The sequence below is a fragment of the Oncorhynchus kisutch genome, linkage group LG5 (genome assembly GCF_002021735.2).
Source record: "Oncorhynchus kisutch isolate 150728-3 linkage group LG5, Okis_V2, whole genome shotgun sequence".
Lineage (NCBI taxonomy): Eukaryota > Metazoa > Chordata > Actinopteri > Salmoniformes > Salmonidae > Oncorhynchus > Oncorhynchus kisutch.
The window spans coordinates 70,095,793-70,118,577 of record NC_034178.2 but is presented as its reverse complement, the minus strand read 5'-3'; the positions used below and the strand labels follow the sequence as shown (position 1 = coordinate 70,118,577).

At 42.6% G+C, this 22,785-nt stretch overlaps 1 protein-coding gene across 14 annotated transcripts in view; it reads right to left on the bottom strand.

Annotated features, from left to right (window-relative positions):
* The window catches only part of LOC109883449 (dedicator of cytokinesis protein 3), a 150,269-nt gene that overhangs the window by 109,470 nt on the left and 18,014 nt on the right, over positions 1–22,785 (bottom strand). For all 14 annotated transcript variants that reach the window (XM_031825738.1, XM_031825741.1, XM_031825740.1 and 11 more), the window contains exons 6-7: positions 17,420–17,567; positions 2,851–2,939 (exon numbers count right to left, since the gene is read on the bottom strand). In XM_031825738.1, coding sequence (XP_031681598.1) covers positions 2,851–2,939; positions 17,420–17,567 — 237 coding nt within the window. The remainder of the gene's footprint in view (positions 1–2,850; positions 2,940–17,419; positions 17,568–22,785) is intronic.

Here is a 22,785-nt window from a genome sequence, read left to right as displayed (position 1 = left end):
GGTAGATGGGGACTATAGTGACTCTATGTTATGGGTAGATGGGGACTATAGTGATTTTTAGAGCCTTCCTCTGACTCCGCCTCTGTAGCGTCTTGCGGTCGAATGCCTCAAACAGCAAGCCGATGTAGAATCACAGTGGAAAAACTCCCTAGAAAAGACACAAACCAAGGTCTCCTGGCACCACACTACCAGGTCTCCCTATAGGCTGTCTCATCGTTGTCAGTGATCAGGCCTACCACCACTGTGTCAATGGTAAACTTGATGATGGTGTTGGTGTCATACAGTCATGGATGAACAATAGTCCCAGGGTCCTTAGCTTAGTGATGAGCTTCGTGGGCACTATGGTGTTGAACGCTGAGCTGTAGTCAATGAACAGCATTCTCACGTAGGTGTTCCTTTTGTTCCTATTGCACCGGACAAATCTCTATTGTGTGGTGCAATAGAGATTGCGTCATCTGTGGATCTGTTGGGGCGGTATGCGAATTGGAGTGGCTCCAGGGTTTCTGGGATGATGGTGTTGATGTGAGCCATGTCCAGCCATCAAAGCATTTCAGGGTTACAGATATGAGTTCTACGGCTCGGTAGACAGGTTACCTTGGTCTTCTTGGGCACAGGGACTATGGTGGTTTTCTTAAAACATGTTGGTATTACAGACACTTGCCAGTTGGTCAGTGGATGCTCTGAGTACACATCCTGGTAATCTGTCTGGCCCTGCAGCCTTAACCTGAATATTAACCTGTTTAAAGGTCTACTCACATCGGCTATGGAGAGCGAGATTCCACAGTCGTCCGGATCAGCTGGTGCTCTCACGCATGGTTCAGTGTTGCTTGCCTCGATGCGATGCATAGAAGGCATTTAGCTCATCTGGTTCTCATCACTGGGTAGTTCTCTGCTGGGTTTCCCTTTGTAATCTGTGATAGTTTGCCACATCCGACGGGCGTCAGAGTCGGTGTATTAGGATTCAATCTCAGTCTTATATTAACATTTTGCTAGTTGGATGGTTTGTCAGAGGGCGTAGCTGGATTTCTTATATGCGTCCGGATTAGAGTCCTGCTCCTTAAAAGTGGCAGTCCCAGCCATTAGTTCAGTGCGGATGTTGCCTGTAATCCATGGCTTCTGGTTGGGACATGTATGTACGGTTAATGTGGGGAAGACAACGTCTATGCACATGAAGCTGGTGACTGATGTGTTAAACTCCCCAATGCCATTGGATGAATCCCGGGACATATTCCAGTCTGTGGTAGTGAAACAGTCCTGTCGCTTAGCATCCACTTCATCGGACCACTTCTGTATTGAGCACGTCACTGGTACTTCCTGTTTGAGTTTTTGCTTGCAAGCAGGAATCAGGAGGATATAGTTATGGTCAGATGTGCCAAATCACTGATGTGGTCTTCCTGTCTGGGTTGGCGCCCCCCCTTGGGTTGTGCCGTGGCGGACGTCGTTGTGGGCTATACTCGGCCTTGTCTCAGGATGGTAAGTTGGTGGTTGAAGATATCCCTCTAGTGGTGTGGGGGCTGTGCTTTGGCAAAGTGGGTGGGGCCACAGTGGGTGGGGCCTTCCAAAGTGAGTGGGGCCTTCCTGTTTGGCCCTGTCCGGGGGTATCATCGGATGGGGCCACAGTGTCTCCTGACCCCTCCTGTCTCAGCCTCCAGTATTTATGCTGCAGTAGTTTATGTGTCGGGGGGATAGGGTCAGTTGGTTATATCTGGAGTACTTCTCCTGTCTTATCGGTGTCCTGTGTGAATTTAAGTATGCTCCCTCTAATTCTCTCTTTCTTTCTCTCTCTCTCTGAGGACCTGGGCACTAGGACCATGCCTCAGGACAATCTGGCATGATGACTCCTTGCTGTCCCCAGTCCACCTGGCCGTGCTGCTGCTCCAGTTTCAACTGTTCTGCCTGCGGCTATGGAATCCTGACCTGTTCACCGGACGTGCTACCTGTCCCAGACCTATTATTTGACCATGCTGGTCATTTATGAACATTTGAACATCTTGGCCATGTTCTGTTATAATCTCCACCCGGCACAGCCAGAAGAGGACTGGCCACCCCACAAATCCTGGTTCCTCTCTAGGTTTCTTCCTAGGTTTTGGCCTTTCTAGGGAGTTTTTCCTAGCCAACGTGCTTCAACATCTATATTGCTTGCTGTTTGGGGTTTTAGGCGGGGTTTCTGTACAGCACTTTGAGATATCAGCTGATGTACGAAGGGCTATATAAATACATTAGATTTGATTTGATCTCTATGATTATCCAATGCAGTCAGTGGCTGATCCTGAGAACTATGTTCTATAACTGGTATGTCAATGACATGAACATTATCTAATTGACTAGCCTTCAGATCCTTGATTCCTCCCGTCCTTGATTACGCAATCTCTCGCGTCCCTCTCAAAGCTCATTGGAGGAGGAGATCCGACGGGAGGGACATTGGATTCTCTCCTCTAATGAGCTTTGAGGGGGGAAGGCCCTTGATGCACACACTATCAACTAAGAGAATGACATTCATATTTGTAGGCTACCAATTACAGAGATTATCGGAGTGAAGGGAAATTATGAGATTGTGTGTCATCCCTGTGAAGGGTTGGACAGGATACGGGACACACACACACAAACACACACTCACTCACTCACTCACTACCTGGGGGGCCTCAATAGTATAACCGTGTAAGTACCAGAGTCAGGGGTTAGGTTAACATACCATAGTTGGTGTTATAGTGGGTTTATAGTACCAGAGTCAGGGGTTAGGTTAACATACAATAGTTGGTGTTATAGTGGGTTTATAGTACCAGAGTCAGGGGTTAGGTTAACATACCATAGTTGGTGTTATAGTGGGTATCAGGGGTTAGGTTAACATACCATAGTTGGTGCTGGGAGCTGTGTACTTGGTGCTGGATTTTCTTATGATGTTTTCATGGATCTGGTACCACTCATTCTCATTGTTACATCTGTAGGGGAAACAAAGATAGGAAACATCTCTAGGAAACATCTCTAGCGGACATACAGATGTTGTGCATTCAAGTGCATTGGCATTCAACTGTGTGTGTGTCGTGTGAGTGAGTGAGCGAGCGAGTGAGTGTGTGTGTGTGTGTGTGTGTGTGTGTGAGAGATTTTTGCATTCAATTGCATTAATATTCAACTGATCTAAAGAACCTGGCTGGATATTTCCTCTGGTAGTTAGAAGGCTACAGTTTTTACGCAATGCAGAAACGAGAGAGGGAGAGAGAGAGAGAGATGGAGAAAGAGAGAGAGAGGGAAAAAGAGAGAGAGGGAGAGAGACAGACAGAGAGAGATGTTAACACATGTTTCCCATGCCAATAAAGCCCTTGAATTGAATTGAATTGAGAGAGACAGAGAGAGAGAGAGAGAGAGAGAGAGAGAGAGAGAGAGAGAGAGGGAGAGAGAGAGAGACAGACAGAGAGAGAGAGAGAGAGAGAAAGAGAGAGTATAACTATATTAGAGAGACATATTTCCCTCAGATTACACAGATCCACAAAGAATTCAAAAACAAATCCAATTTTGATAAACTCCCATATCTACTGGGTGAAATTCCACAGTGTGCCATCACAGCAGCAAGATTTGTGACCTGTTGCCACGAGAAAAGGGCAACCAGTGAAGAACAAACACCATTGTAAATACAACCCATATTTATTTATTTTATCTTGTGTCTTCTAACCATTTGTACATTGTTAAAACACTGTGTATATATATAATATGACATTTGTAATGTCTTTATTGTTTTGAAACTTCTGTATGTGTAATGTTTACTGTTCATTTTTATTGTTTATTTCACTTTATATATTCACTTTATATATTATCTACCTCACTTGCTTTGGCAATGTTAACACATGTTTCCCATGCCAATAAAGCCCTTGAATTGAATTGAATTGAGAGAGAGAGATAGAGAGAGAGAGAGAGAGAGAGAGAGAGAGAGAGAGAGAGAGAGAGAGAGAGAGAGAGAGAGAGAGAGAGAGAGAGAGAGACAGAGAGACAGAGAGAGAGAGAAACACTCTTCCAACAATTCTATCAACAAATTGGCCACTATTCTAGAAAAATCTCCACAATTCAGAGGTTACATGTCTACTCTTCACAGATGACCTATGCCTGCTGTCACCCACATCACATGGCCTACAGCAGAGCCTGGACCTGCTAGATCAAGACTGCCAGACCTGGGCCCTGGCAGTAAACACCCACAGCACATGGCCTAGAGCAGAGCCTGGACGTGCTAGAGCAGTACTGCCAGACCTGGGCCCTGGCAGTAAACACCCACAGCACATGGCCTACAGCAGAGCCTGGACCTGCTAGAGCAGTACTGCCAGACCTGGACCCTGGCAGTAAACCCCAAAAAGACTAAAGTAATGATCCAGAGAAAATCCAGATCTCAGGGAATTAGACCAACATTCTCAATTGGTACAAAATATATAGAGTACTGCACACACTACATTTACTTAGAATAAAAAAAATTGCTCAACTGGACACCTTAATGAGGCAGTGAATGAACTGAGAGAGAAAGCACACATTACATCGACTTCATTCACCACATCACTATGAATCTCCTGCAGAATCAACACCTGTACTTTCTTTTGTTTTACATATTAACCCAACAGACTCCTCTTTCCCACATCTCCACTGCCATGTATATAAAGTCAACCTACCCGAAGAGACTCCATAAGAAAGGGGAGAAAAGCCAGCAAAAGAAAGAGACCAATAGCAAACCTCAAAAAGCCCCAGTGCCAGAAACAAACTATTCATCTAAACGGTGTCTGAAGGTAGACCCTTACGCACTGTTATGACCCACTTCCTCAACCTAAACCATTTCCTGGGTGAGAGGACACTACGCCCCTCATTGTTCATAGCGTGTTGTACTGATCCTATAAACTCAGATCCGAAAAAAAAGCCTCAAGATGAAATTTGTCCCCTTTGGTCTCATTCTGGAACCTTGTCAGTTCCCTCACCGTATATATTGACCCCTCTGCTTGACTGGCATTGAGGAGATGTCTGGGAAAAAAGGCCTCCTCATCATCTTCTTCCTCAGACTCACGTTCCTCCTCCTCATCTTCATCTCCCATCCTGACCACCTGCCCTTCCTCTCTGGTCAGCCCCCCCCCCCCCTCCCAACTTCTTTCTTCTCCCCATTTTCCTTTTCTGCTTGACACCCTCCTCCTCCTCCCCCCTAGTCTCTTACACTTCCCCACTATACTCTCCTCATCCACTAGCATAACCTGACTAGACCCAGCCTCATCTACACCACCATCTCTAACCTGACTAGACCCAGCCTCATCTACACCACCATCTATAACCTGACTAGACCCAGCCTCATCTACACCACCATCTATAGCATGACTATCCTTCCTGTTTGGCCCTGTCCGGGGGTGTCCTCGGATGGGGCCACAGTGTCTCCTGACCCCTCCTGTCTCAGCCTCCAGTATTTATGCTGCAGTAGTTTATGTGTCGGGGGGCTGGGGTCAGTTTGTTATATCTGGAGTACTTCTCCTGTCCTATTCGGTGTCCTGTGTGAATCTAAGTGTGCGTTCTCTAATTCTCTCCTTCTCTCTTTCTTTCTCTCTCTCGGAGGACCTGAGCCCTAGGACCATGCCCCAGGACTACCTGACATGATGACTCCTTGCTGTCCCCAGTCCACCTGGCCATGCTGCTGTTCCAGTTTCAACTGACCTGAGCCCTAGGACCATGCCCCAGGACTACCTGACATGATGACTCCTTGCTGTCCCCAGTCTACCTGGCCATGCTGCTGCTCCAGTTTCAACTTCCACCTGACTGTGCTGCTGCTCTAGTTTCAACTGTTCTGCCTTATTATTATTCGACCATGCTGGTCATTTATGAACATTGAACATCTTGACCATGTTCTGTTATAATCTCCACCCGGCACAGCCAGAAGAGGACTGGCCACCCCACATAGCCTGGTTCCTCTCTAGGTTTCTTCCTAGGTATTGGCCTTTCTAGGGAGTTTTTCCTAGCCACCGTGCTTCTCCACCTGCATTGCTTGCTGTTTGGGGTTTTAGGCTGGGTTTCTGTACAGCACTTTGAGATATCAGCTGATGTACGAAGGGCTATATAAATAAATTTGATTTGATTTGATTTGATTTGACTAGACCCAGCCTCATCTACACCACCATCTATAACCTGACTAGACCCAGCCTCATCTACACCACCATCTATAACCTGACTAGACCCAGCCTCATCTACACCACCATCTATAACCTGACTAGACCCAGCCTCATCTACACCACCATCTATAACCTGACTAGACCCAGCCTCATCTACACCACCATCTATAACATGACTAGGCCCAGCCTCATCTACACCACCATCTATAACCTGACTAGACCCAGCCTCATCTACATCACCATCTATAACCTGACTAGACACAGCCTCATCTACACCACCATCTATAACCTGACTAGACCCAGCCTCATCTACACCACCATCTATAACCTGACTAGGCCCAGCCTCTGCTGCCTGCGTCTCATTGACCTCGATGTCCCCCGTTGGCGCTGGTACCCTCACCTTGTCTACAGCCTTTATGTGGGCACACAAAGCTCTTATGCCCCAAATCCCCACACTCAAAACACTGTAGACTATCTGTGCTGGCAAACCCTGCGTAGAGACCCTCCCCATGCCTCACTTTAAAATACACATTTAGCTGTTGCTCGTTGTTATTCAGAAACATGAACACTTGCCTCCGGAACGAAACAACATGCTTAAAACTCTTATTAAGGATCGGACACTTTTTTTCAATTTTCACCTAAAATGACATACCCAAATCTAACTGCCTGTAGCTCAGGCCCTGAAGCAAGGATATGCATTTTCTTGATACCATTTGAAAGGTAACACTTTGACGTTTATGGAAATGTGAAAGGAATGTAGGAGAATATAACACATTAGATCTGGTAAAAGATAATTCAAAGAAAAAAAAGACAACCGTTGTTTTGTATTTTTTTTGTACCATCATCTTTGAAATGCAAGAGAAAGGCCAAAATGTATTATTCCAGCCCAGGTGCGATTTAGATTTTGGCCACTAGATGGGAGCAGTGTATGTGCAAAGTTTTAGACTGATCCAATGAACCATTGCATTTCTGTTCAACCTTTTGTATCAAGACTGCCCAAATTTGAGGATTCTCAATCAGAGAATCATACTTAGGTAGCCTGTTTTCCCCCATTTTAGTTGTGGGTGATTGTTTCTGTCTCTGTGTCTTTACCTGACAGAACTGTTTCGTTTTCGTTCGTTCTCCTTGTTATTTTGTTTTTTGTGTTCAATGTTAATAAATGATCAACATGGATACGTACCGCGCTGCATATTGGTCCGATCCTTCATACTCCTCGTCAGAGGAAGACGAATATCGTTACAGAGAGACTCATTTAATTGAGATGACCACCTGAGTATGAGGTAGGAATCCATTATTATACAGTGTTTTGGGAATGTTATCCTGCAGTGGGAACATACTGTATCTCCAACTGTTCATGTTTTCTTCATCCCATTCCATGCAGTGTTTCTAGTAATACCTATGAAGTGGATAGTGGATTCTAAGCATCATATCATGTGTTATGTGTGTTATGTTAAAGGCATTATGTAAATAGTAAAACTGTCTGCTGTATGGCACTTCTCTTCCACTTCCTAAGGGCTTGCCTCCAGCTGCCCTGGGCACTTCTGGTATAAAATGCCACCTTACACAATGTGTGTCCCATGAAGTTGTTCTCTTCACACTTTTCCCATCTCTGCTGTAATGTCATGTGCTTCTGGATTTGTTCTGATTGTTCCAATAACTGAGGCAGGCTGCAGAGGTGTCTTCTGCTCTGTTTTGTTCTGTTCTATTCAAATCTGCTTTATTCTGTTCTGTTCTATTCAAATCTGCTCTATTCTGTTCTGTTCTGTTCTATTCTATTCTATTCTGTTCTGTTCTATTCTATTCTATTCTGTTCTGTTCTATTCTATTCTGTTCTGTTCTGCTCTATTCTGTTCTGTTCTATTCAAATCTGCTCTATTCTGTTCTGTTCTATTCAAATCTGCTCTATTCTGTTCTGTTCTGTTCTATTCTGTTCTGTTCTGTTCTATTCTGTTCTATTCTGTTCTGTTCTATTCTGTTCTATTCTGTTCTGTTCTATTCTGTTCTATTCTGTTCTATTCTGTTCTGTTCTATTCTGTTCTATTCTGTTCTGTTCTATTCTGTTCTGTTCTGCTCTGTTCTGTTATATTCTATTCTGTTCTCCTCTACTCTATACTATTTTTTCCAGTCTGCAGATCTATTCTATTCAACTCTACTGTGTTCTACCCTGTTCTGTTCTATTCCATCCAGTCTGCAGAGCTCTCCTTGTGTATTTATTCTATTCAACTCTACTGTGTTCTACCCTGTTCTGTTCTACTCCACCCATGCTGCAGAGCTCTCCTTGCCTTGCCCCCACTAGAGGTCCTCTCTGTACTGAGAGCCAGTCTGCCGATGTGATGCTCATACAGTCCAGATATGTCTGCTTCTCCTGGGCTTCACTACCATTTTATCCCTCTCTACTTGGCTGTTTTTCTGTTCTGTCCTAACTGCTGCTTGTTTTCTATCTGAAGGCTGATATAAAGGCCGTCTATGACTTACAGCACAATGACTGTGGAACATCATGTTTCCGGTATGAGGGACAATCTACTAAACATACAAAACATGACATAAATCCAAAGATTAGGCAAGGTCAACGTTTTCAAAATACTGTACTTACAGGGAAACCTAGCTAATTCATCCACATAACTACAGTATATTATAGCCACTCTACTAGCTAATTCATCCACATAACTACAGTATATTATAGTCACTCTACTAGCTAATTCATCCACATACCTACAGTATATTATAGCCACTCTACTAGCTAATTCATCCACATAACTACAGTATATTATAGCCACTCTACTAGCTAATTCATCCACATAACTACAGTATATTATAGTCACTCTACTAGCTAATTCATCCACATAACTACAGTATATTATAGCCACTCTACTAGCTAATTCATCCACATACCTACAGTATATTATAGCCACTCTACTAGCTAATTCATCCACATAACTACAGTATATTATAGCCACTCTACTAGCTAATTCATCCACATAACTACAGTATATTATAGCCACTCTACTAGCTAATTCATCCATATAACTACAGTATATTATAGCCACTCTACTAGCTAATTCATCCACATAAATACAGTATATTATAGCCACTCTACTAGCTAATTCATCCACATAACTACAGTATATTATAACCACACTACTAGCTAATTCATCCACATACCTACAGTATATTATAGCCACTCTACTAGCTAATTCATCCACATAACTACAGTATATTATAGCCACTCTACTAGCTAATTCATCCACATAACTACAGTATATTATAGCCACTCTACTAGCTAATTCATCCACATAACAACAGTATATTATAGCCACTCTACTAGCTAATTCATCCACATACCTACAGTATATTATAGCCACTCTACTAGCTAATTCATCCACATACCTACAGTATATTATAGCCACTCTACTAGCTAGTTCATCCACATACCTACAGTATATTATAGCCACTCTACTAGCTAATTCATCCACATACCTACAGTATATTATAGCCACTCTACTAGCTAATTCATCCACATACCTACAGTATATTATAGCCACTCTACTAGCTAATTCATCCACATACCTACAGTATATTATAGCCACTCTACTAGCTAATTCATCCACATACCTACAGTATATTATAGCCACTCTACTAGCTAATTCATCCACATAACAACAGTATATTATAGCCACTCAACTAGCTAATTCATCCACATACCTACAGTATATTATAGTCACTCTACTAGCTAATTCATCCACATACCTACAGTATATTATAGCCACTCTACTAGCTAGTTCATCCACATACCTACAGTATATTATAGCCACTCTACTAGCTAATTCATCCACATACCTACAGTATATTATAGCCACTCTACTAGCTAATTCATCCACATACCTACAGTATATTATAGCCACTCTACTAGCTAATTCATCCACATACCTACAGTATATTATAGCCACTCTACTAGCTAATTCATCCACATACCTACAGTATATTATAGCCACTCTACTAGCTAATTCATCCACATAACTACAGTATATTATAGCCACTCTACTAGCTAATTCATCCACATAACTACAGTATATTATAGCCACTCTACTAGCTAATTCATCCACATAACTACAGTATATTATAGCCACTCTACTAGCTAATTCATCCACATAACTACAGTATATTATAGCCACTCTACTAGCTAATTCATCCACATACCTACAGTATATTATAACCACTCTACTAGCTAATTCATCCACATAACTACAGTATATTATAGCCACTCTACTAGCTAATTCATCCACATAACTACAGTATATTATAGCCACTCTACTAGCTAATTCATCCACATAACTACAGTATATTATAGCCACTCTACTAGCTAATTCATCCACATAACTACAGTATATTATAGCCACTCTACTAGCTAATTCATCCACATACCTACAGTATATTATAGCCACTCTACTAGCTAATTCATCCACATAACTACAGTATATTATAGCCACTCTACTAGCTAATTCATCCACATAACTACAGCATATTATAGCCACTCTACTAGCTAATTCATCCACATAACTACAGTATATTATAGCCACTCTACTAGCTAATTCATCCACATACCTACAGTATATTATAGCCACTCTACTAGCTAATTCATCCACATAACTACAGTATATTATAACCACTCTACTAGCTAATTCATCCACATAACTACAGTATATTATAACCACTCTACTAGCTAATTCATCCACATAACTACAGTATATTATAGCCACTCTACTAGCTAATTCATCCACATAACTACAGTATATTATAACCACTCTACTAGCTAATTCATCCACATAACTACAGTATATTATAGCCACTCTACTAGCTAATTCATCCACATAACTATAGTATATTATAGCCCCTCTACTAGCTAATTCATCCACATAACTACAGTATATTATAACCACTCTACTAGCTAATTCATCCACATAACTACAGTATATTATAGCCACTCTACTAGCTAATTCATCCACATAACTACAGTATATTATAGCCACTCTACTAGCTAATTCATCCACATAACTACAGTATATTATAGCCACTCTACTAGCTAATTCATCCACATAACTACAGTATATTATAGCCACTCTACTAGCTAATTCATCCACATACCTACAGTATATTATAGCCACTCTACTAGCTAATTCATCCACATAACTACAGTATATTATAACCACTCTACTAGCGAATTCATCCACATAACTACAGTATATTATAACCACTGTACTAGGAAATTCATCCACATAGCGACAGATACAGTATTTTGTAACCAATCTACTAGCTAATTCATCCACATAGCATTATGATCTGTCCCTGTCCAATACTACTGCAGTATTCAGCATTATGATCTGTCCCTGTCCAATACTACTGCAGTATTCAGCATCATTATCTGTCCCTGTCCAATACTACTGCAGTTAATGAGTGAGTGAGATCCTGCTAGCTAGCTATATCCCTGCAGTCTGCCTATCTGTGTTTGCCTGCCTGTCTGTGTCCCTGTCTGCCTATCTGTCTGCCTGTCTGTCTGTCTGTCTGTCTGTCTGCCTGTCTGTCTATCTCTGTCTGTCTGTCTGCCTGCTAGTCTGCATGTCTGTCTCTCTCTGTCTTCTAGCTGGTCTCTAGTTCCCTGTCTCCCCATACCTCATCAACACACACACACACACACACACGCACACACACACACACACACACACACACACACACACACACACACACACACACACACACACACACACACACACACACACACACACACACACACACACACACACACACACACACACACACGCACGCACGCACGGCCACTCTTCTCCATGACCTGATATGGATATGTCCCACTAAGAGCCCTGGGCTGGTGGATGTGCTGCACAGCACTCTGGAAAGGATCACTTACACCTTATTGAAAAGCAGCAGAGTGGATAAAAGTGTGAACGAGGGCATGCTGGGTATGGGCTCGGTGGGTCAGTGTGTGTGTGTGTGTGTGTGTGTGTGTGTGTGTGTGTGTGTGTGTGTGTGTGTGTGTGTGTGTGTGTGTGTGTGTGTGTGTGCACATTCTGGTGTAACAGGAAGCTGGTGTGATGTTGATGCTGAGGGGCTTTCCTGTGTGGCCAAATTCAGGTGGAGGTGCTTATTGTGGAAGTGGGCTGCTCATTGGACAGCTACATGGATCAGACCTTTACCAGCCCCTCGTGTCACGCTGGGACAGCCTGGGAGGGAGGTGCTAGCTGGTGGTGCTGATATTGGTCAGTCTCTGCCACGTACACAGGATTGTAGTACATTGCTTCCAGATTGTGGGCCTGATAAAAAGTAGGACAATGCTGTTGACTAGGTAATGCTCTGTTTCAGCTGTCGTGGGCAGCCTTGCTGTTTGGATAAGGAGGTGCTTTCTGTACTCTTGAGTAACCATGCATAAAATGAACCTTTTAAATATTTTGATCCTTTTAAAATGTCTCCAAGGATCTCCAAGGTTACCTCATCCTAATACCCAGACAGCACAGAGCCTGTCTCCAAGGATCTCCAAGGTTACCTCATCCTAATACCCAGACAGCACAGAGCCTGTCTCCAAGGATCTCCAAGGTTACCTCATCCTAATACCCAGACAGCACAGAGCCTGTCTCCAAGGATCTCCAAGGTTACCTCATCCTAATACCCAGACAGCACAGAGCCTGTCTCCAAGGATCTCCAAGGTTACCTCATCCTAATACCCAGACAGCACAGAGCCTGTCTCTAAGGATCTCCAAGGTTACCTCATCCTAATACCCAGACAGCACAGAGCCTGTCTCCAAGGATCTCCAAGGTTACCTCATCCTAATACCCAGACAGCACAGAGCCTGTCTCCAAGGATCTCCAAGGTTACCTCATCCTAATACCCAGACAGCACAGAGCCTGTCTCCAAGGATCTCCAAGGTTACCTCATCCTAATACCCAGACAGCACAGAGCCCGTCTCCAAGCATCTCCAAGGTTACCTCATCCTAATACCCAGACAGCACAGAGCCCATCTCCAAGCATCTCGAAGGATACCTCATCCTAATACCCAGACAGCACAGAGCCTGTCTTTAAGGATCTCCAAGGTTACCTCATCCTATACCCAGACAGCACAGAGCCTGTCTCTAAGGATCTCCAAGGTTACCTCATCCTAATACCCAGACAGCACAGAGCCTGTCTCCAAGGATCTCCAAGGTTACCTCATCCTAATACCCAGACAGCACAGAGCCTGCCTCTAAGGATCTCCAAGGTTACCTCATCCTAATACCCAGACAGCACAGAGCCTGTCTCCAAGGATCTCCAAGGTTACCTCATCCTAATACCCAGACAGCACAGAGCCTGCCTCTAAGGATCTCCAAGGTTACCTCATCCTAATACCCAGACAGCACAGAGCCTGTCTCCAAGGATCTCCAAGGTTACCTCATCCTAATACCCAGACAGTACAGGGGCCCGTCTCCAAGCATCTCCAAGGTTACCTCATCATAATACCCAGACAGTACAGGGGCCAGTCTCCAAGCATCTCCAAGGATATCTCATCCTAATACCCAGACAATATCCACTGCCTCCTGAGAGAATCTGCTTATCTAAACAAGACACCCACCACAGAGACAATATCCACCTGTGTTCTGACCAATAAAACATCTGGGCTCATCCAAATACCCAACAAGAAGACAAGACTCGTCAACAACGTAGAACCTGACATTTGACAATCAGAGATCGAGAAAGGAAACAGAGAGAGAGAGACAGAAAGAGAGAGAGAGAGACTCATTTAATTGAGATGACCGAAATGACAGAAAGAGAGAGGGAAAAAAGAGAGAGGGGAGGATTGAGAAATACCAAGAGAGAAATAAAAAGAGATCGAGACAGAAATTGAGATCGAGAGAGAGACAGAGAGAGAGCACATGAGAGAGCACATGGGAGAGAGAGCGCACGAGAAAGCGAGAGCAAGAGAGAGACTGTGATACCTCTCACCTGACTGCCACAGAACCACAGCAACTACAGTCCAGAACTCCCTCCAGTCCATTTCAGCTGATTAGCTCCTAGCCAGCATAATCACTTCATTGCCAACCCCTGCTCTGATCCAATCCCTTTTGGTGCCAATGGTAACAAAATATTCAACCTGTTCTGGTCTCGTCTGTTCTGGAAGTCTCTGCAATTCTCCACAGGGCTATGATGTTGAATATGAGGGATTTTCTTCAAGGATTGACTGTCATATTTGTTTTAAAACTGTCTAAACCAGAACTTTAGACGACATCTACAGTTGAAGTCGGAAGTTTACATACACTTAGGTTGGAGCCATTAAATCTCGTTTTTCAACCACTCCCACAAATTTCTTGTGAACAAACTTTAGTTTTGGCAAGTCAGTTAGGACATCTACTTTGTGCATGACACATGACACAGGTAATTTTTCCAACAATTATTTACAGACAGATTAAAGCTCGTTCTTTCTTATTTATTTATGGGACCACACAGCCGTCAAACAACTCAGTAAGAAGCCACTGCTCCAAAACCGCCATAAAAAAGCCAGACTACGGTTTGCAACTGCACATGGGGACAAAGTTTGTACTTTTTGGAGAAATGTCCTCTGGTCTGATGAAGCAAAAATATAACTGTTTGGCCATAATGACCATCGTGATGTTTGGAGGAAAAAGGGGGAGGCTTACAAGCCGAAGAACAACATCCCAACCGTGGGGGGAGCACGGGGGTGGCAGCATCATGTTCTGGGTGCTTTTCTGCAGGAGGGACTGGTGCACGAAATCGATGGCATCATGAGGAAGGGAAGTTATGTGGATATATTGAAGCAACATCTCAAGACATCGGTCAGGAAGTTAAAGTTTGGTCGCAAATGGGTCTTCCAAATGGACAATGACACCAAGCATACTTCAAATGTTGTGGCAAAATGGCATAAGGACAACAAAGTCAAGGTATTGGAGTGGACATCACAAAGCCCTGACCTCAATTCTATTTGTGGGCAGAACTGAAAAAGCATGTGCGAGCAGGGAGGCCTACAAACCTGACTCAGTTACACCAGCTCTGTCAGGAGGAATGGGCCAAAATTCACCCAACTTATTGTGGGAAGCTTGTGGAAGGCTACCCAAAACGTTTGACCCAAGGTAAACAATTTAAAAGCAATGCTACTAAATACTAATTGAGTGTATGTAAACTTCTGACCCACTGGGAATGTGATGAAAGAAATAAAAGCTGAAATAAATCACTCTCTCTGTCACGCCCTAACTTTAGAGATCCTTTTCATGTCTCTATTTGGTTTGGTCAGGGTGTGATTTGGGGTGGGCATTCTAGGTTTCGTTTTCTATGATTTAGTGTTTCTATGTTTTGGCCGGGTATGGTTCTCAATCAGGGACAGCTGTCTATCGTTGTCTCTGATTGGGAACCATACTTAGGGAGCCCTTTTCCCTCCTTTCTGTGTGAGAAGTTGTCTTTGTTTGTTGGCACTATAGCCTACATGAAGGAACATGTACGCTCACAACGCTGCACCTTGGTCTTTCAACAGCCATGACACTCTCTACTATTATCCTGACATTTCACATTCTTAAAATAAAAGTGGTGATCATAACTGACCTAAGACAGGGAATTTCTACTAGGATTAAATGTCAGGAATTGTGAAAAAAATAGTAAAAAAAAAAAGTATTTGGCTATGTAAACTTCCGACTTCAACTGTAGTTAAAAAATACAGTAGAAAAATGTTTTGAACATCTCTGCTTAAATTAGAGTTAAATCAATCAATTATTAAATCAATCAATACCTCAATCAACAGATCAAACAATTGTATCTATTAGCTAGGCGTATGTCGCACGGAGGAGAGGCATTTGAGCGTTTTTTTTTTGCAGAAAATGCCTTCAGAACATATGAACTTTCACCTTTCACCTTAATGACAAAATTGTATTTTATCCGTAAATTACGAGCCCAGTTGGTTTAGCCATTTAAAAAGTCAGCCATGATTGGCTGAGATAATGGATGGACTGGACATGCTGGGAGATGAGTTTTGGATTGGTCTGTCATGCAGCGTGCTTCTGTCTATAAACGTGAGCTGCTCGATATGTGTTGATAGTCCTATCTACCGCACTGTTTTCGAAAGATATAACATCAGCCATCAAGGGTGTAGACAAAGAAGAGCTCTCGTGTAGGTGTACCAAAACATTCAAGGGCTATTTTCTCAAAAGTGTGGTTTACAAGTTTATCAACTTTCAAAGCAGAATGTTCCTCAACTGCAATGTATTATATACAATTTTCTGGGTCTGAGTCTAAAACCTTTATCCAATATTGGACCATACTGGTCATTTATGAACATTTGAACATCTTGGTCATGTTCTGTTATAATCTCCACCCGGCACAGCCAGAAGAGGACTGGCCAGCCCACATAGCCTGGTTCCTCTCTAGGTTCCTTCCTAGGTTTTGGCCTTTCTAGGGAGATTTTCCTAGCCACCGTGCTTCTACACCTGCATTGCTTGCTGTTTGGGGTTTTAGGCTGGGTTTCTGTACAGCACTTTGAGATATCAGCTGATGTACGAAGGGCTATATAAATCAATTTGATTTGATTTGATTTGATGTATAAAAAAAAAACTATTTTCAAATATAAATATATAAAACCGAATCGAAGCGGTCGGACACATATATCAACATTTATTACAGCGTGCTAACATAACCTTAACGCATTAACAGTCGGGTTCAATTTCACTTGTGGAAAATTAGTAAGGAGAATGAAACATTAACAGCAAGTAGTGTTTCTTGAATTCTGACTCGATCAGCATTCAACTTCTGCTTCATTTCCATAGTAAACACATTAAGACTGTGTGATAGGGGAAAACACAAGGGCCTAATGAGCCCAACAGAGCAAGACATAACCATTTCTGTTGTGATTGTATTTTTCCAAAGACAAAAGCCTTACAAATGCAACCATTTTGGTTTAACATAGGGCATAATCACTTTACAATGTTAATACGTTGATTTCTCTATTCTCTATGGCCAGAAGGAGTTCATCATTAGTTGTTCATTGCTGATGGGGAATATTGCATCGGCATTCAGTATTACAAGGGTTTGTTTCCTATTCTAATATGTCTGAGTCTAATGGTGGACTGGCTATCAGGATGTGACTGGAGCATGTTTAAAAAGACAATACTGGCTATATAGATATATATATATAGCATGCGCAATGTGTGTGTGTGTGTGTCCGAATGTGTGTGTGTGTGTGTCCGAATGTGTGTGTGTGTGTGTGTGTATGCATAATGTATGCTCATGTGTGGGTGCAAGTATGTGTGTGTATGCTACTCACGTGTAGACTTTGAGAACGAAGTCCTTCTCCTCCTTTAGTTCTGAGATGGTCTGTAGTATATCGCTCATGGCCAGCACTGCACAGCCGTATGGTCTTCTGTACTGGACGTGAGGAGGACCCTTCTTAGAGTCATTCAGCAGCATCCGACCTGCGCGCGCACACACACATGCGCACACGCACGCGCGCACACGCACGCACACACACACACACGCACACACATACACACACACAGAGAGAGAGAGCGAGAGACCTTATCACAATCACATCATACCATACCATGACAATGATACACTCACATGTAAACAACCCTGTGTGAATATGCTAGCTATGAAACAATGTAGCTAGACAAACAAACATAACTATGCCGTGTGTGTATACCATGGATAGTCCTGTCTGAAGGTGTGTGTACACCATTAATAGTCCTGTCTGAAGGTTTGAAGGGGAACACAGAACACACAGCAGTGGCAACAACTGCTCTGTGGTCACCGCAGTTAGTCTGCCTGTGTGTGTGTGTGTGTGTGTGTGTGTGTCTGTGTGTCTGTCTGTCTGTCTGTCTACCATAGTCTAAATGTCACCTGGATCTGAGCAGACAGTAGCAGAAAAACTTTGTGAGATTCTGAGAGTAGCCCTAAACAGGGACTACAGATACTGGATGTTAATTTGATCATCCTGTTGTCTCAGGAGTTTTCCTGCACAGCAGGAAATGCAAACTTGTAGTGATGTTGAAAAAGTAGTGCTGATTAACCAAAATTAAACTAATTGACTGAAGTATTCAATTATTTGAATTCCATTATATTGTTTTTTTTTTTAAATCCACGAGAAAGAGGGATAAAAAGCAGATGTATCTCTACCTGAAAATACACGATCTAAGTGATTGATATTGGTATTCAGCTGTCATAAAATGATGTCTTATTTACATTGAAGAACTACTAAAATAGTGATTATTTTAAAACAGCAGCTCTGTAGAGATGAGATGATGACTTGGAATTAAATAATAACATCATCAAAGGACTGGCTAATAAGTCTGGCTGCACATCTGACTTACTGCAAATTCAGAAATGATGAGACTAAACTCAACAAAAGGAAGAATAAACTGTATTATGAATCCAAGAACATAAAGATATAAAGAATGATGGGAAAAAAAAGCTTTGGAGTATTTTAAATGAAATTATGGGCAGAAAGACAAATTCAAGGACAAATCTTTCATCGAATCAGATGGCTTATTCATCACAAAACCATTTGATGTGACCAATTATTTTGAGGATTACTTCATTGGCAAAGTGGGCAAACTTAGGCAGGAAATTCCAACAATGAACAGTGAGCCATCATATTCCTGCATAAAACAAAATAATGAAAGAAAAGCACTGTAAATTTTAATTTCATAAAGTTAGTGTGGGAGAGTTGGAAAAAGTATTGTTATCTATCAATAAAGACAAACCTGACAACATAGATGGAAAGCTACTGAGGATGGTAGCTGACTCTATAGCCACTCCTATCTGTCATATATTTAATCTAAGCCCAGAGGAAAGGCATTTACTCATTCTAACAGCAGACCTATCAGCCTGCCATCAGCTCTAAGCAAACTGCTGAAAGAAATTGTGTTTGACCAAATACAATGCTATTTTTCTATAAACAAATTAACAACAGACTTTCAGCATGCTTATAGAGAAGGGCACTCACAATGTACTGCACTGACACAAATGACTGATGATTGGTTGAAAGAAATTGATAATAAGAAGATCGTGGGAGCTGTACTGTTAGATTTCAGTGCAGCCTTTGATATTATTGACCATAAATTGTTATTGAGAAAACTCATGTGGTATGGCTTTTCAACCTCTGCCATATCATGGATTCAGAGCTACAGTATCTATCTAATAGAACTGAGAGAGGGCTTTCTTTAATGGAATCTTCTCTAATGTCAAACATGTAAAGTTTGGTGTACTGCAGGGAAGCTCTCTAGGCCCTCTACTCTTTTGTTGTTTAAGTTAAAATTTTTACCAATGACATTCCAATGGCAATAAACAAATCATGTGTGTCCATGTATGCTGATGATTCAACCATATATGCACCAGCAACCACAGCTAAGGAAGTAACTTAAAACCCTTAACAAAGAGTTGCAGTCTGTTTTGGAATGGGTGGCCAGTAATACACTGGTCCTGAACATCTCTAAAACTAAGAGCATTGTATTTTGCACAAATGATTCCCTAAGTTCTAGACCTCAGCTGAATATGTTAATGAATGGCTGTTGAGGAGACTAAATAACTTGGTGTTACCGTAGACTGTAAACTGTCATAGTCTAAACATACAGTGCATTCAGAAAGTATTCAGACACCTTGACGTTTTTCTACATTTTGTTAGGTTACAGCCTTGTTCTGAAATGTATAAAATTGTTTCTTTTTTGTCCTCATCAATCTACACACAATACCCCATAATGACAATAATAATCAAATATTACAGTAATTTGTTGAAGCACCATTGGCAGCGATTACAGCCTCGAGTTATCTTGGGTATGACGCTACAAGTTTGGCACACCTGTATTTGGAGAGTTTCTCCCATTCTTCTTTGTATATCCTCTAAAGCTCTGTCAGGTTGGATGGGAGAGTGGCTGCACAGCTATTTTCAGGTCTCTCCAGAGATTTTCGATAGGGTTCAAGTCCAGACTCTGGCTGGGCCACTCAAGAACATTCAGAGACTTGTCCCAAAGCCACTCCCACGTTGTCTTGGCTGTGTGCTTAGTGTCGTTATCCTGTTGGAAGGAGAACCTTTGTCACAGTCTGAGGTCCTGAGCACTCTGGAGCAGGTTTTCATCAAGGATCTCTCTGTACTTTGAGTTGTTCATCTGTTCCTCAATCTTGACTAGTCTCCCAGTCCCTTCCACTGAAAAACATCCCCACAGCATGATGCTGTCACCACCACGCTTCACTGTAGGGATGGTGCCAGGTATCCTCCAGACGTAACACTTGGTAGTCAAAGGTTCAGTCCCACAGCATGATGCTGCCACTACCATGCTTCACCGTAGGGATGGTGGAAAACATCCCCACAGCATGATGCTGCCACTACCATGCTTCACCGTAGGGATGGTGGAAAACATCCCCACAGCATGATGCTGCCGCCACCATGCCTCACCGTAGGGATCATGCCAGGTTTCCTCCAGATGTGACGCTTGGCATTTAGGCCAAAGAGTTCAATCTTGGTTTCATCAGACCAGAGAATCTTGTTTCTCATGGTCTGAGAGTCTTTAGGTGCCTTTTGGCAAACTCCAAGCGGGCTGTCATGTGCCTTTTACTGAGGAGTGGCTTCCGTCTGGCCAATCTACCGTAAAGGCCTAATTGGTGGAGTGCTGCAGAGATGGTTGTCCTTCTGGAAGGTTCTCCCATCTCCACAGAGGAACTCTGGAGCTCTGCCAGAGTGACAATCGAGTTCTTGGTCACCTTCCTGACCAAGGCTCTTCTCAGCCGATTGCTCAGTTTGGCCGGGTAGCCAGCTCTAGGAAGAGTCTTGGTGGTTCCAAACCTCTTCCATTTAGGAATGATGGAGGCCACTGTGTTCTTGGGGACCTTCAATGCTGCAGACATTTTTCGGTAACCTTCCTCAGATCTGTGCCTCGACACAATTCCTTCGACATCGTGGCTTGCTTTTGTTCTATGAAACCTGTTTTTGCTTTGTCATTATTGTGTGTAGATTGCTGAGGATTTTTTTAAATCCATTTTTAGAATAAAGCTTTAACGTAACAAAATGTGGAAAAGGTCAAGGGGTCTGAATACTTTCCAAGGCACTGTATAGATCCAATGGTTGTAAAGATGGGGAGAGGTCTGTCCGTAATAAAAAGATGCTCTGCTTTTTTGACACAAAGAAAGTCCTGCAGGCTCTAGGTTTCTTTTATCTTGATTATTGTCCAGTCGTGTGGTCGAGTGCTGCAAAGAAAGACCTCGTTAAGCTGCAGCTGGCCCAGAACAGAGCAGCATGTCTTGCTCTTCATTGCAATCAGAGGGCTAATATTAATACCATGCATGGCAGTCTCTCTTGATAAGAGTTGAGGAGAAACTGACTGCGTCAGTTCTTGTTTTTATAAGAAAAATTAATGTGCTGGAAAATCCAAGTTTTTGCATAGTCAACTTACACACAGCGCTGATACACACACGTACCCCACCAGACATGTCACCAGGGGGTCTTTTCAAAGTCCCACCAGGTCCAGAACAAATTCAAGGAAACATACAGAGCCATGATTGCATGGAACTCCCTTCCATCTCATATACAGTAAGTGAACAGTTAACCTGGTTTTAAAAACAAATAAAGCAACACCTCACGGCACAACGCCTTTCCCCCATGTGACCTACTGGTTGTGTGTATGTACTGACGTGTGACCTACTGGTTGTGTGTATGTACTGACATGTGACCTACTGGTTGTGTGTATGTACTGACATGTGACCTACTGGTTGTGTGTATGTACTGACATGTGACCTACTGGTTGTGTGTATGTACTGACATGTGACCTACTTGTTGTGTGTATGTACTGACATGTGACCTACTGGTTGTGTGTATGTACTGACGTGTGACCTACTGGTTGTGTGTATGTACTGACGTGTGACCTACTGGTTGTGTGTACTGACGTGTGACCTACTGGTTGTGTGTACTGACGTGTGACCTACTGGTTGTGTGTATGTACTGACATGTGACCTACTGGTTGTGTGTATGTACTGACATGTGACCTACTGGTTGTGTGTATGTACTGACATGTGACCTACTGGTTGTGTGTATGTTCTGACGTGTGACCTACTGGTTGTGTGTACTGACGTGTGACCTACTGGTTGTGTGTACTGACGTGTGACCTACTGGTTGTGTGTACTGACGTGTGACCTACTGGTTGTGTGTATGTACTGACATGTGACCTACTGGTTGTGTGTATGTACTGACATGTGACCTACTGGTTGTGTGTATGTACTGACATGTGACCTACTGGTTGTGTGTATGTTCTGACGTGTGACCTACTGGTTGTGTGTACTGACGTGTGACCTACTGGTTGTGTGTACTGACGTATCACCTACTTGTTGTGTGTACTGACGTGTCCTACTTTTTGTGTGTATGTACTGACACGTGTAACTGATAGATGTACACACTACATGTTAATGTTTTTAAATGTCTGTTCCTTATGTGTCAGACCCCAATAAGTCTAGAGGTCGTCATTAGCGTGGGCTAAATTGAGATCCTAACAAATCAAATCAAACAAATGTAATATCAACAACAACTGAAATATTTTGTTAAAGTAATGTGAATAAATGATGGCTAATAAGTGATGAACAGTAATGGACAGTCACTACCATCATGGGACTTGTATTGTTTTAGTCTGTGTAGTTACAGCATTCAAC